At 43.5% G+C, this 13,016-nt stretch overlaps 2 protein-coding genes across 2 annotated transcripts; one reads left to right on the top strand and one right to left on the bottom strand.

Moving 5' to 3' along the window:
- rpl5a (ribosomal protein L5a) lies at positions 1-3,540 on the top strand. Its single transcript, XM_084368084.1, has 8 exons — positions 1-124; positions 495-564; positions 697-812; positions 898-1,032; positions 1,226-1,428; positions 2,051-2,228; positions 2,982-3,070; positions 3,367-3,540. The coding sequence occupies exons 1-8, from the start codon at positions 122-124 to the stop codon at positions 3,467-3,469; spliced, it is 897 nt and encodes a 298-aa protein (XP_084224210.1). The 5' UTR covers positions 1-121; the 3' UTR covers positions 3,470-3,540.
- A 164-nt stretch (positions 3,541-3,704) lies between these two features.
- dipk1aa (divergent protein kinase domain 1Aa) lies at positions 3,705-13,016 on the bottom strand. Its single transcript, XM_084368082.1, has 6 exons — positions 12,664-13,016; positions 7,808-7,942; positions 7,532-7,639; positions 7,252-7,428; positions 7,007-7,138; positions 3,705-6,597 (listed from the first exon to the last, which is right to left on the bottom strand). Exons 1-6 carry the CDS (start codon positions 12,715-12,717, stop codon positions 5,917-5,919), a joined length of 1,287 nt encoding a protein of 428 aa, XP_084224208.1. The 5' UTR covers positions 12,718-13,016; the 3' UTR covers positions 3,705-5,916.

The following is a 13,016-nucleotide window of genomic DNA, read 5'->3' as shown; positions in this document are numbered from 1 at the left end:
GGGCCGGCAGGGGGCGCTGCCGCCATGACACGTCCTGCTAAAGAGAAGCTGCAAAGTCAGCCTTCCGCTATCGAGAGACAGCTGCTGAGTCCAGGAGGAAGAGGAGCAAAATCCTCTGAAAATGGTGAGTAAATTATATCGATACACATCCAGTGCAGGTGTAGTGAATGTGTAGGGATGTGTTGGATGGTGTTAAAGTGTTGACGATGGTTTGAGAGTCAGATGTTGGTGGATGTTTGCGGCTGTTCGGTCGGACTCAGCCGGTGAGCCGCTGAGCTGCAGCGTGGCGCCTCAATGGCTGATGAAACCTCAGCTGACCTGCAGCACGGGACACCCACACCAAGCCGTTAATAACTCATTAAAGCACCTCTATACGACACTGTCAACACCGTGAAGCACAGCTAAACAGCTGACATATATTTGTGGTACTACTTGTGTGTTACTTCCCTGTTCAAGCTAGCGTGTTAACATGTCGACCCTGCCTCTCCTCTCAGGGTTTCGTCAAAGTGGTGAAAAACAAGTCCTACTTCAAGAGATATGAAGTCAAGTTCAGGAGGAGGAGAGGTAAGAGGGTCTGAAGTCATCCAGACACGGGGCTTCACAGGCTTGACACTGAGCATGCGCCATCAAGCCAAGCTCCTCTTCAGTGTGTTTAAACAGTGCTTTGGTAATGATCGTGTGTTGTTAACTCTACAGAGGGGAAAACTGACTTCTTCGCCCGCAAGCGCCTGGTTGTGCAGGACAAGAACAAGTACAACACACCCAAGTACCGCATGATCGTCAGGTTCTCCAACAGGGACCTCTGCTGCCAGGTCAGTGACTGGGAAACTGCGTGATACTCCTGTTGCGACATGTTGAAAATGGCATAACTCTCCTAACTTTCTCTCTCTTTTCCAGATTGCCTATGCAAAGATTGAAGGAGACCATATCGTGTGTGCTGCTTACTCTCACGAGCTGCCCAAATATGGTATCACTGTAGGCCTCACTAACTACGCTGCAGCCTACTGCACCGGGCTGCTGCTGGCTCGCCGGGTAAGAACACATGTGCACGAACATCTACACTCGAATAGGACAGTGAGAATTGTGCCGACATAGCAATATCAAAGGTCAAATTTATAATATCACCATATTTCACAATTAGTGGAGAGAAAGTAAAAGGCATTGCGTCTTTCCTAAGAATTCTCACATCCTCTTTTTGTGCCTTCCTCCCACTTCCTCCTCTTAGCTGCTGCACAAGTTCGGCATGGACCAGGTGTACGAGGGACAGGTGGAGGTGACGGGAGATGAATTCAACGTAGAGAGCGTTGACGGACAGCCGGGCGCCTTCACATGTTACCTGGATGCAGGTCTGGCCAGAACCACCACAGGGAACAAGGTGTTTGGAGCCCTAAAGGGGGCAGTCGACGGTGGGCTGTCCATTCCTCACAGGTCAGTATGATACAAGTATGACAACAGCACCCACTGGTGATTCACAAATATAGTGTGTTTTTTTTTAGTTTTTTTTTTAGAGGTTTTTTTCTCTTTCTGAAATCATCTCGACATTAGATTTGTGATTTCAAGAGAGGATTAAAGGTGCGCAAACAGGATTTAATGAAAAATGCATAAGTTGCCCCTGAATTACTCAACGTGTAACACAATGATTACACTGATAAAACTCGCATATCTCAGAGTGGAGAGAGGACATTAGTTGTCTTTCTTTTGTGACATTTTCTGTCTCAAAGTCACTCGTAACTTTTGCACGATTGTTTGGTTCCCTTCTTCTTGATGATGATACAAAGCACGCTGAGCAAAATGTAGTTGGTCCTTCATTTGCATTAGCTGATGTTTACTGTCCTTTCAAGACGGGGCTGAGAGAAGCAAGATGAACCAAAGCAAACATCTGTCGTATTACAGTGTGATTATTTAGTAGAGCACTGTAGTAGACTGAACACAAGCACAAGAAACCAACAATTAATGGATAAATACATTTATAAAACTACAAAAACTTAACTAGTCAACTTAGAGTTTAAGTTTGGTGTATTGTCTGACCTCTGCTTTTCCTTGTTTCCAGTCTAAAACGCTTCCCCGGTTACGACATAGAGAGTAAGGAGTTCAACGCAGAGGTGCATCGCAAACACATCATGGGTATGAACGTGGCCGACTACATGTCTTACCTGATGGAGGAGGACGAGGATGCCTACAAGAAACAGTTCTCACGCTTCATCAAGAATGGAGTCACGCCAGACACAGTAAGATGAAGGCTCTTTACCCATGAAAATAGAGAACGCACCACACTTTGTGTCTACAGTAGACTAGAGTTCAACCATCTATCTGGAGTCCTTTGAAACATGTAGCAGCGCGTAGAGCCAGAATATATTCACGTCTAAATAAAGGTTTATTTCAACCAAACCTGAAGATAGTTGACAGTGGAATGACTATGGACTGTGATAATGGCTGATTTATGGTGAGGAGATATAGTTTACTCAATAAGTAACCAATTGCAGGACATAAATCGAGACCATATGTTTGAGGTAATTTTAGAAATGGTGTCTCCATTACATAATTTGTCCACCAGAGAGCACTGACAAGTTGATACTAAAACAAACCTTTTCTTCCCAGTACACTGTTAGATCACATACAAAGTTTAAGAGAGTCGTACCAAAAATGCTTGACCCAAGTTTATCTAAAAACGGATATTGGACATTATGTTCTTAAATTTATTTGAACTCTCATTAAAAGAACTGTCTTCCCTGCATTAGTGCACATTTACATCAGGCCTGACCATGATACAAAGAAAATTGTTCCAAAATAGATGGTTTGGTTCTCTGCTTCTTGATGATGATACAAAGCACGCTGAGCAAAATGTAGTTGGTCCTTCATTTGCACTGGCTGATGTTCACTGTCCTTTCAAGACGGGGCTGAGAGAAGCAAGATGAACCATCCTGCACAGCGTGAAATACCTAGAGTTGGTGTACAAACATGTATGTTTTGTTTCTTTACAGGTAGAAGAAATGTATAAGAAAGCACACGCCGGCATCAGAGCAAACCCAGTACACGAAAAGAAACCGAAAAAAGAAGTCAAGAAGAAGAGGTGGGTTCTTGATTTCAGTATCTGAATTGCCTTCTCATGTCTCACAACACCTATACTGGTGATGTGAGACAAACTCGCAAGGTGCTTTTCCTGCTTCTGGGGGCCAAAATGTGATAATGTAACTCTTAGAAATACCCATGTGACAATTTTGATACCAGTGGAAATAACTGCCCACATTTAACGCAAGCTTCCTTTCAAAGTATTGAATGGCTGTACTGGGAAGATCCCAGTGCTGAGCGGACAAACATTGTGCTGAATGTTAATGGAGCTGTTGTTGTCGCCTCTTTTCCGGACAGGTGGAATCGCGCCAAGTTATCTCTGGCACAGAGGAAGGACCGCGTCGCCCAGAAAAAGGCCAGTTTCTTACGAGCACAAGAACAAGAGGAAGGGGACGGTTAGAGGCTCGGCACAGCGCTCTGCTGCGAAGACACAACACACATCACAGACAAATAAATTTATTTCAAACTCAAGCTTTCGTCTCTGTCAGAACTTTCTTTAATTTCATGTGATGTTTGTTCTTTTGAGTGTTGAAATTACACCCATGATAATATTTACAGTGATTATCTTAAGTCCACAAATGAGTCAAGGTATGATGATGGTGTGGTGTAAAGAAAGAGTTGAACAGAGATTACAGTGAAGTGGTGTGTAGTTTAATTGTGCAAAATCATGCTGGTCTCTTCAACATGTAAACACTTTTTTTACATTTATCAAAGTTCAAACAGCAGCGTGGACATGCTTTAACAGGTCACGTCTGTTCTGAAATGCAGTTAAAGTGGTTAAACAAGTCCGGTCGTTGACTCGGTCACAGTAACTTTACAACAGCGATGTCTGGAGGAGATCATGGACAATTTATACAGCATTCAGATGTGACCACAAGATTCGATAAAGATCTCCACCTCCACTGGTGGTAAACATTCATAAATGACTTCAGTATGATCTCTATGGCACTGAGAATAAATCCAAATATAATGTGAATACAGCACAGTACCACAAATGCTCTTTTCGGTGAGAAAAACAACTAACATTCACAACTTAAATACGTAGTTTCTCTTCGTGTCGTCGATGCAGCATTGATGTCACTAGCGTTACAGGTGGAGGATGTACAGCACAGTGAAGTACACTGACATTCAGTGTATCACCTCTAGGGAATACTGACAATTATCATCACATTGTCCACTTTGAAACTAATGAACTGCCTCAACTTGACATGCAGATGAGACAATTTAAGGAAAAGCCTCCAGCAGTTTCAATGCTCAGTGTTAAATAACTCCACTAATTAAATCCGGTTTTTCCTTCAATGTTCTCACTATTCTACACTTTTAAAGGTCAAGTCTGGTGATATCCTATTTTTTCCCCCTCATTATCAGCCTGTGTTAACAAACCATTCAAATGGTGAACTCTTCTCTGTGCTATAGACCATATTAACATGGTGGCCATTTTCCTCTGACATGCTCAGGGTAGAAAACTCAAATGTAGTACTGCCGTGTTAGAGGTGGCGAGTCATAGTCAAAGATGACGTTAGCATTCAAACACTTCCTAGCAAACGGCACTCTGATAGTGTTACACAATGATATTTAAAGTATACATTATTTCTAAAAATATCAATGCAGATCTTGGACACATTTATGTAAGCCTAGAAATAAAACCCACTAAATGTAATCAAAGAGTAATGTTAGCTAGAAAGTGGTTGAATGCTAGCATTAGCTAATGGGTTATGAAATATGTTGTATGTCCCTCCAGATTATCACCATCTGTCATTTCAGTCGCTTGTCAATGAGGAAGAAATAAAATGATATCACATTTTTCAGATTCTCAACAACATTCTTATACAACTTGCAAGATGGAGCACAGCAGCTAACATTATCCCAGCATCCAAGCTTCCCACCCCTTAGCATGAAGTCGGAGGAAAATGGCTGCAGAGTGAATATGGTCTATTGAGTCCAAATGTGTCCAAAATCCATAAAAAGAAAGAAGGTAAAATGTTGCACCTCTTGTCATTATGCTGAACATGGGCACTGTAGTTTTTTTGACTGAACGTGAATACAAACTAATGCACCAACTGTGTACTCATCCACCGCTGAAAGTAGTCCCCAAGAAACGCATCATTTACTCCTGTTTGAGTAAACTTTGCTAAGAAATACAGTGCCAAGCGGTTTAAGAAAAAAAAAATGAAAGTATAATTTTGAGAGCTGTTTTCAGTACTTCAGTAAGCACCAAAGTATTGAGAGCTTACTAACTAAAGAAATAAGAACATAGAATATCACCAGCCTTAGGGATAGGGAGTGTACCTTCAAAGGTACACTCCCTAATGATATTTTGGTGCTCAGCAGCAACAAAATTAAGGAGCTCGAGCTTAAAATAGTGCAATTTCATTACACTTTAAACTTGAGTTTCTCACAAAAGTCACGTCTTCCTGAAGAGCTCAAACATTTCAGCATGATTTTGTGGTAAAAACAGCAATTTGGTGCCTCAGCTCTCGAGACTAACAACATTAAAATCTGTTTACAAATCTGTTTGTCCAGAAGTGCCCCAGTAACATTCCTCTGTGGTGAACAATACAATACAATATAATGTGGCGGCATGAACTGTTTTTAAGTGTGACTGATGGAAACATGCAATCATTCAGTTTATTTTATTCCAAAGTACTCGGATGTGGGTTCCAGGCCCCGAAGTTGTGAAACTGGGAGAAAGGAGGTAGAGTCTCCTTCAGTCTGATCATTCATAAGTGTTAAGACTTGATAAAAATTACTTCATTAAATTTGCTATTCCTAAATCACAGCATCTGTAATACTCAGCTCCACGTGAGGAGCTGACTGGCATGATTTCAGAGGGACTTCCTCTCCTTGTCACGAGTCCTTGGTGTGTGAGATCTGTCTCCACAACAGAGCTTTCAGGTTGTTCAGGATAAGCGAGTGCTCCATGTTCATCTGTCCAGCATTACCTTTGAGGGCCATACAGGCGTACAACTGCCTCTCCAGCTCCTCTCTCATTCCTGATGGCGCCCCACGCAGGAGATAGTCCTTCAGTGTACTGCACGCCTTTGCCAAGTTTGGCTGAACCGGCTCCTCCCTGCACCGCTTCTCTGGCACGTCACATGATGTCCGGCAGTCCACCCCGTACACACAGTCCGCATCCGTCTCGCACTTCAGTGCCCGCATGGTGCGCCTGAACTCTGCCTCAGGAACCACCGCTTGGGTGTGGGTCAGGCGGAGCTCGTGGCGGTCGGTGTAACCAAAGTGCGCCGCGGCGAGGTCGCATATCAGAAAGCTGCCGTAGGTGCCGTGGAAGATGTCCTCCACCAGCTCCAGCAGGCCCATGGAGATCTTAGCTTTGCGAGGCCAGGAGGGGGTGAACCACTGGTCCATAGTGCGCTGTACGCCGCTGGGCACCCAGGATACCAGTGGCCAGGGTAGAGACAAGCCATACAGGGGCCTGTAGGCAACTCGCTCCGTCATGTACAGGTCCCCACAGTAGCCGAGGAGGCGAGGAGTGTGTCCACGGTCCTGGAGCAGCAAGCCGAGCAGCACCTTAAAAACAAGCACAAATATGTCTCACTGAGGAGTCATTTCATGTTTGTAGACGTCAAAAACAACGAGCAAGAAAGAGGAAATACCAATATCATGGAGCATCTCTTAATTCTTGTTACTGACAGAGGACTTCACACATTAAAGTGAGACAGTTCTTCTTGTGAATGACATCCTGAATTTTTCACACTGACACCCAACCCAGTTTTCTTTGGTGCAGCATGAAGCTAAGTTGTATGAATGAAACAGTCAAGGCAAATGATAAAGCTTTTAAGTAAAGTGTCTTTCTTGTCTGGTGAGGATGAGGATCCTCGAACACTGGTCGGGTTTAAACAGTCCGATAAAATATGGGAGGTATAATCTGAAAACAACAACAACAACAGATAACTTGTCAGGACTGTTGTTATTATACCTCGTCCATCTGCAGGAGGGCCCATGTGGAGCGGGCTTCTGGCAGTGACACCCGTCCATCTTTGTTGCCATCGGCGATGGAGAGGATCTGGCTGACGAGGCTGGCGAGGTTAGCCTGCTCTCCAAGCTTGGACTGGTGGAGAGAGAAGAACAGACACTCAGAGAGGGTCCTTCAGGCTTCAGCGCATTTCACAGACTAAAACATTTGGATTTTCTGTATGACGCTCTCTGACTCAGGTCCTTTACCTTGAGGTGATTAAAAACCATCTCTCTGAACTTCTCCACCGATGTGCCTCTGGTGGGCTTGTCAAACACGGGGGCCTCTCTCCGCGGCTCCGGCTCCTCGCCCAGCTCGTAGTGCACGACCTCGCCCAGTTTACAGCGGATGATCCCATCATGGTCTCCCCAGCTTCCTGTGTAAACCTGACCAAACAAATCTTTAAAGGATAACTTCACCCAAAAAAAAAGCTGAAAATTGAGAGTAGTGAAGTTACAAGTTGAACAGAAAGTAAACATTGTGTCCTACCTGGTTGTTTGGCAGTGTTGACAGACACCTGCTCATGTAGAGCGTTTCTTTGTCACACAGACTGCTGCAGGCCGAGCCATCGATGATCCCCTTCCTGTATTTATCACACTTGGAGAAAATGTAGGAAAGTGTGATTTAGTGTCAAGTCTCTTTATAGTTTTATCCTCTAGGTCTTAAACAGAGAAGTATAAGTTTTACAAAATAAAAGTCCATTACAAAAATCATTCAAAACGAGGTCCAAACAAATAAGGATGAACAAACAAGGTCAGTACTCACAATGGCGTTCTTGCACTCGTGTCCTCTGCACAGCTCTGTGTAGGCAGAGTATTGCACGTAGATCACCCAGCTCCCCACCAGCACCGTCAGCCATGTGAGGAACAGGTACTTCACCCGCACAAAGGAGATCCGAGCCTACGAGGGGAAAGCACAAACAGAAATGTGAGTCCAGAGTATGTTCACTGTACTGTGCAATCGTGAAAATGTTGCAGTCCTTTTTTAAAATCCCTTCACGTGTGTGTTCTGAAGTTATTAATCTGAGATGTTCTGCCTGCATTAACATGTTATCCAGGCACAGTACGTGGAAAGGGTGTCGATCCAAGCGAGACATTTGCACTCCCTAATCAAACCTGATCACATAATAGGTTACCATGGTGACAGCATGGGGGTGTCCCATAACAAGGTACAGCCTAGCTGATTAGGCGCCTACAATAGCTCAGTAAGCTGGGGGTACAGATCCAGTTGTTCCAGCATGCCATTCTGGTTAAAGCTCGTTAAAAAAAATCTAATTACTGCCTGTGTCACAGGATTCATGCAGCACATGTCTCACAATGCACCTTTAGACAGAGGGCCTGTTGTTTCTGTCACATTGTGCAAGTAAATGCAGTCAGTCAGTTATTTTCCACGGTGATAACACACAGAAATGGTGTGATATAAACAGAAGTCTGTTTCCTGTTTTCGTGAGTAGCATATAGGGACTTCAAACTTCATCTCGTTGTACAACCCTGATGTAAAATGTTGTTTAAAAAAACCCCAAACATAAAATGGCTCCATACAGTTCGTCCGGCAAAGTCCAAGTCTCCGGAAGCTGACACTTTTGAAGATTTTGGCTTTAAAGACTGTAAATAACATCTTTACAAATCAATTTGGGATCTTGGATTATGCTGGATGGGCTGTATGGAGCCATTTTATGTTTGTTTAAGGTTGTTTTCTTTCCGTCCATATCTACTTCAGTTGTTTATCAGAATGGTGCAACACTGTTTTGCTGTGAAGCTCTAGAAATGTTTTGTGGACTACGAGACTTCACTTTCCATTAGCTTGACATTGAATGGATAATGACTGAATTATCTTTTTTTGTCTTTTTTGAGTGGACCTATCCTTTAGGCTTTGATTTCACATTGGCAACAAAATACTGTGAAGATTTAAGTCTTCCATTTGAGTTATAAACAGAAAAGGAAGCAACTCTTCAAAATATGAAACTGCACAACAAATGTGTCCATGTTTATTGGAACTGAATGATGGATCAGTTACTCAAATAATCATTATAGACTTATTATGACTACTGCAAGTAACAAAACATGGAGAAAAGTAAGTTGTTGGAAAGCGCAGCGGAGCAGTAAAAAGAATTTAGGTCAAATTTGCTGTGGAAGCCACAGTATGTGACTTCTGCGGCAAGTTTTTCTCCACGGACTGTAACTGCACTTGGGGAGGATAAAGTGATTTTGATTCTCACTCTGATCACATGGCAGGAACAGCTTATGTTGTGTGTATTTTGGCAGCGTGCTGTTCCTCTCATTTCAGCTCCAGCACGGTTTCCAAATCCCAACAAAATATGCACCCACTGAGGCAGGGACCAAACACGAGCCCTTTTTATCTTTGATGTGCTGTGATTATAGTTCTTAGTAAACAAGCTCTGATCTGGACAGAAGATGTCTCTGTTTTGTGTCCGTATAAACTGCAGCAGAAATTAAAGCATCAGAGCCACACGGATGGTTTAATTACTGTGATGAAAATCAGATTCTTCTAAGATTAAGGCATAGAACTTCTTTGTGGGTTTTGGGTGTAGTAAAACCCTGATGATGTCTGGAGTGTTTTTGTTCACAAATATGCAACACAGCCCCACAGTGAGCTAGAGGCTTTACAGAAAACAAGAAAACCATAATCTTCTTGCCTCGCGTTCCCTTTGGCGCATTACAACAAATTGTCCATTGGCATCAGCGGGCCATTATGAGACATCTCCAATGCGAACAGAAGTGGGCCTCCAGGGAGGGAGCAGGAGGCGTCAGGGGAGTGTAGAGCAACAACACACCACTATCAGATCTGAGGCGATATACACAGTCATGTGCGCACGTTTTTCTGTCTGGTGGTGTGCCTCAGCGTGTCTGCAAACCCATGATGAGGCCTCTGAGTTAAAGAAGTGAAACCCGAGCGGCAGAGAGTTGCACTCCTTCTCAGCGGTCCTCGACTGTCTCCTCTTCCCTGGAACCGAATGTCGTGTTTGTCTTAGCTAAGGAAACATTAGATAAAGTTAACTGATCACAGACTGGGAGGAAAAAAGTATATACACTAGTCAAACTAAGTTAGGGATATTAGGATATTTTAGTGTTTCACTTGATTGTTTATTCTTGTGATGTATCTGAATTTCTATTTTGTGTTTTGTTAATATCTTTTGGTCCCAAAAATAATGTGGCACATTTCGTTCAACTTTCACTGCATATCCAAGCACGTGCATAAATGCAACCATATCCGATAACCTTAACTAATTTTGAGTAGTGTACTGTTCTGCAAATGTAAAGTGACTCAGAGGTTGAACTGAGTGTGAAAAGTAAAAAACAAAAGAATTTCAAATATTACACTTGAAGACGGGTGTAATTAAAGCAACAGTTTGAAGTCATTATGAATTCAGTCCCGAGCCGATGGAAAGTCGAAGTTTTGTAGTCCACGAAACATTTCTGGAGCTTCACTGTCAAAAAGATTGAAAGCATTTCCTTAACAACTAGAATAAATGGGGACTTGTTTTAAAAATGTTTTTGTTTTTATTTTAAAAAAACAAGCTGGAGAAGCGAGATTTGTATTTCATCTCCAGTTGTTTTTTTGTCCGCCCCCCCGCCCCCCCCATCTAATTCAGTTGTTTAGGAGAATGCTGTTTCACTGTGAAGCCCCAGAAATGTCTTTCCATCGTCATGATGGTGAATAGATGAGGACTGAATTTCCATTTTATGGTTAATGGTTATCCTTTAACCAAATCCACCTAATGAAAGGGCATGTCCTTAAAGAGTATAGTAGTATACCACACACACAAGGTGGGTAAAGGAAGCTGGTAATGAGTAGTGCAGGCAGGAAAACGCTTCAAACTGCGAAGGCACACAGTACATAAACCCTGTGGCGCTGTAGGATTACCAGCTGTCAACAGTTAGATTCAGTTACTGAGCATCAACCCTCATGAAGTATTGACTTCTTACAGTCGTGTCGGAGACAGGAACAGAAGACCTGCAGCATCACAGGAGCTGTCTTCAGGGTGTCCTGGGACACGGAGGTGTTTCCCATCATCTTCTGTTTCTCTCCCATTTTTCTACAGAGTCCACAGAACTACTGAGGACAGAGCCCGCTCAGTTTGTGTCTTCCTGTCTGCAGGCACAATGTGACTGCCCACACACACCACAGCACAGAGATGGTTGATATCATCCCTGAGACCAAAAGGCATCTTTACAGCCTACTTAACTTCTTTCTATTACACCCCAAAACAGGGCAAAGATTATTCAGAACGGCAGTGTTGGTATCAAAGAGACTCAACAGGAAAGAGAGAAATTCAGCGAACCCCAATCTGGCTTTCATGTGGCCTATTGAACTCTGCTACTTTGAAATTCAAAAGACTTTTGTCCCACATTAGTCAAATAGGCGTTCAGATGTTATGTGGCTGTTCGTCACGTCCTGTAACAGACATGAATAGCCTGCCTCGGCCAACACGTGTTGGTGCGTCAACACCTTGCAAGACTTCTTTTTAGATTTGCATGCAGATTTTGCATTATGTATGTGTGTGGACATTTACCTAAATATAAAAAGTTACAAATTAAGTTGGAAGTGCGCTCATAGGCTACAAAGTGCACTAATCTGCTAAAATATCATACTAGAACTAAAAGTCCAGCCAAAATCACTCCTGTCCTTGCACATACAAACTCTTCACCCAAACAGGAACAGAGGAAACCCTGACAAAGGACATGAGACAGAATGTAAACACATGCACGACCACACTTTGACTCAACTCAACTCAACTCAACCCGTACAGCCACAAGAATTACACAAGTTGTTTGTGTAATTCTTGTGGCTGTACGGAATGTGAAAATAATTATCCTGGAAAGGACAAGAACATCTATCTATCTGACTCCAAATTGAAAGAAACCAGTGTTGTTTGTGTGTACAGGATGAGATGTGGCTGAATTCTGTCTGATTTCGTTGAACTAACCAGCGCCAACACTAGAGTGGTCAAAAATTGGCTGAATAAAGATGTGATCAGCTCTGCCAAACTGGTTTTACCACCTGAGCCTGTTAGATTGTAGTCCATGCCCATAGTTGCGATGCAGTCACTGTATTGCATGCTGTGATGTAGGAATGTTTACTCTTTCCTCGGGCAAATCCTCCAGTACTCTGTACTGAACTGGAGCCAGCAGACCACTGGTACTCAAATCAGAAGGCTCAACCCTATTTTCCTATCAAAACTGCTGCTCTGGCTAAGGGTGAGTGAACATCTTGGCATCTTTTCAGTGCAAAATCTGTGAAGAAGATAACTTGAAATGATCCAGAGTTTCCACCCTGCCCCTGGGTAAATAAGTCCTGCCATGGATTACCAATTTCTCCTCACGTGTTAAACACACTCTCAGTGGCAGGCCTGCACTCAGCTCTGTACCAACCAGTCTGGATCAGCACAGACACCGTCAGCCTATCTCTCACGTATCTCAGGTATGCTGAAAACAGCCCTTGATACCAATCAAAGCAGCCCTGAGGTTCCCTGACAGCTGTCATTCAGATGTGACATCACGATGGCCCCATTATGCACAGGCTCACATTCAATTTAAACCCAACCCGCAGCATATAACGCTAATCCGCTCCACAGAGCCATTAACGAACAGTGGCATTACCTGGAAGTAGAAAGACTTTTTCACCCAGGCCCGTGGAAACAGACCCTTCGCCATCACAGAAATAGATCATCTCAATACGTGGACCTGGCTGCGGGAGACCATCCAGAGCACACGGGGGGAAAACGTCTTCGGCATGAGACGACTCCTCCGGTTCACAAAGCAGGCAGAAATGACTGCATATTACCCGATTTCAGCTCCACTGTGATCCACGGCTCCAGCCTGTCGTCTTGTCTTGTCCGTGTTAATCGCTGTGATATTGCACTTTGCCTGCGCCTCTGCTCTTTGCAGCAGCTGCTGATTTTCAACCAACATACCTCAAGCTGGGAAAAAACGGAGGTTCACGGCGCAGGCGC

This window comes from Pagrus pagrus, assembly GCF_965226575.1.
Source record: "Pagrus pagrus genome assembly, chromosome: 12".
In the NCBI taxonomy this organism is placed as follows: Eukaryota; Metazoa; Chordata; class Actinopteri; order Spariformes; family Sparidae; genus Pagrus; species Pagrus pagrus.
This window is presented reverse-complemented; position numbering and strand designations above follow the sequence as displayed.

Excerpts from the sequence above, each read along its gene's own strand:
- rpl5a (XM_084368084.1), top strand. Across the intron at positions 1,429-2,050 it reads GGGCTGTCCATTCCTCACAG|TCTAAAACGCTTCCCCGGTT; the intron begins GTCAGTATGATA and ends CCTTGTTTCCAG. Across the intron at positions 3,071-3,366 it reads AAAGAAGTCAAGAAGAAGAG|GTGGAATCGCGCCAAGTTAT; the intron begins GTGGGTTCTTGA and ends TTTTCCGGACAG.
- dipk1aa (XM_084368082.1), bottom strand. The coding sequence starts at position 12,717 with ATGGCGAAGGGTCTGTTTCCACGGGCCTGGGTGAAAAAGTCTTTCTAC. Across the intron at positions 7,943-12,663 it reads AAAAGTCTTTCTACTTCCAG|GCTCGGATCTCCTTTGTGCG; the intron begins GTAATGCCACTG and ends TTCCCCTCGTAG. Across the intron at positions 7,640-7,807 it reads ACGAGTGCAAGAACGCCATT|TGTGATAAATACAGGAAGGG; the intron begins GTGAGTACTGAC and ends ATTTTCTCCAAG.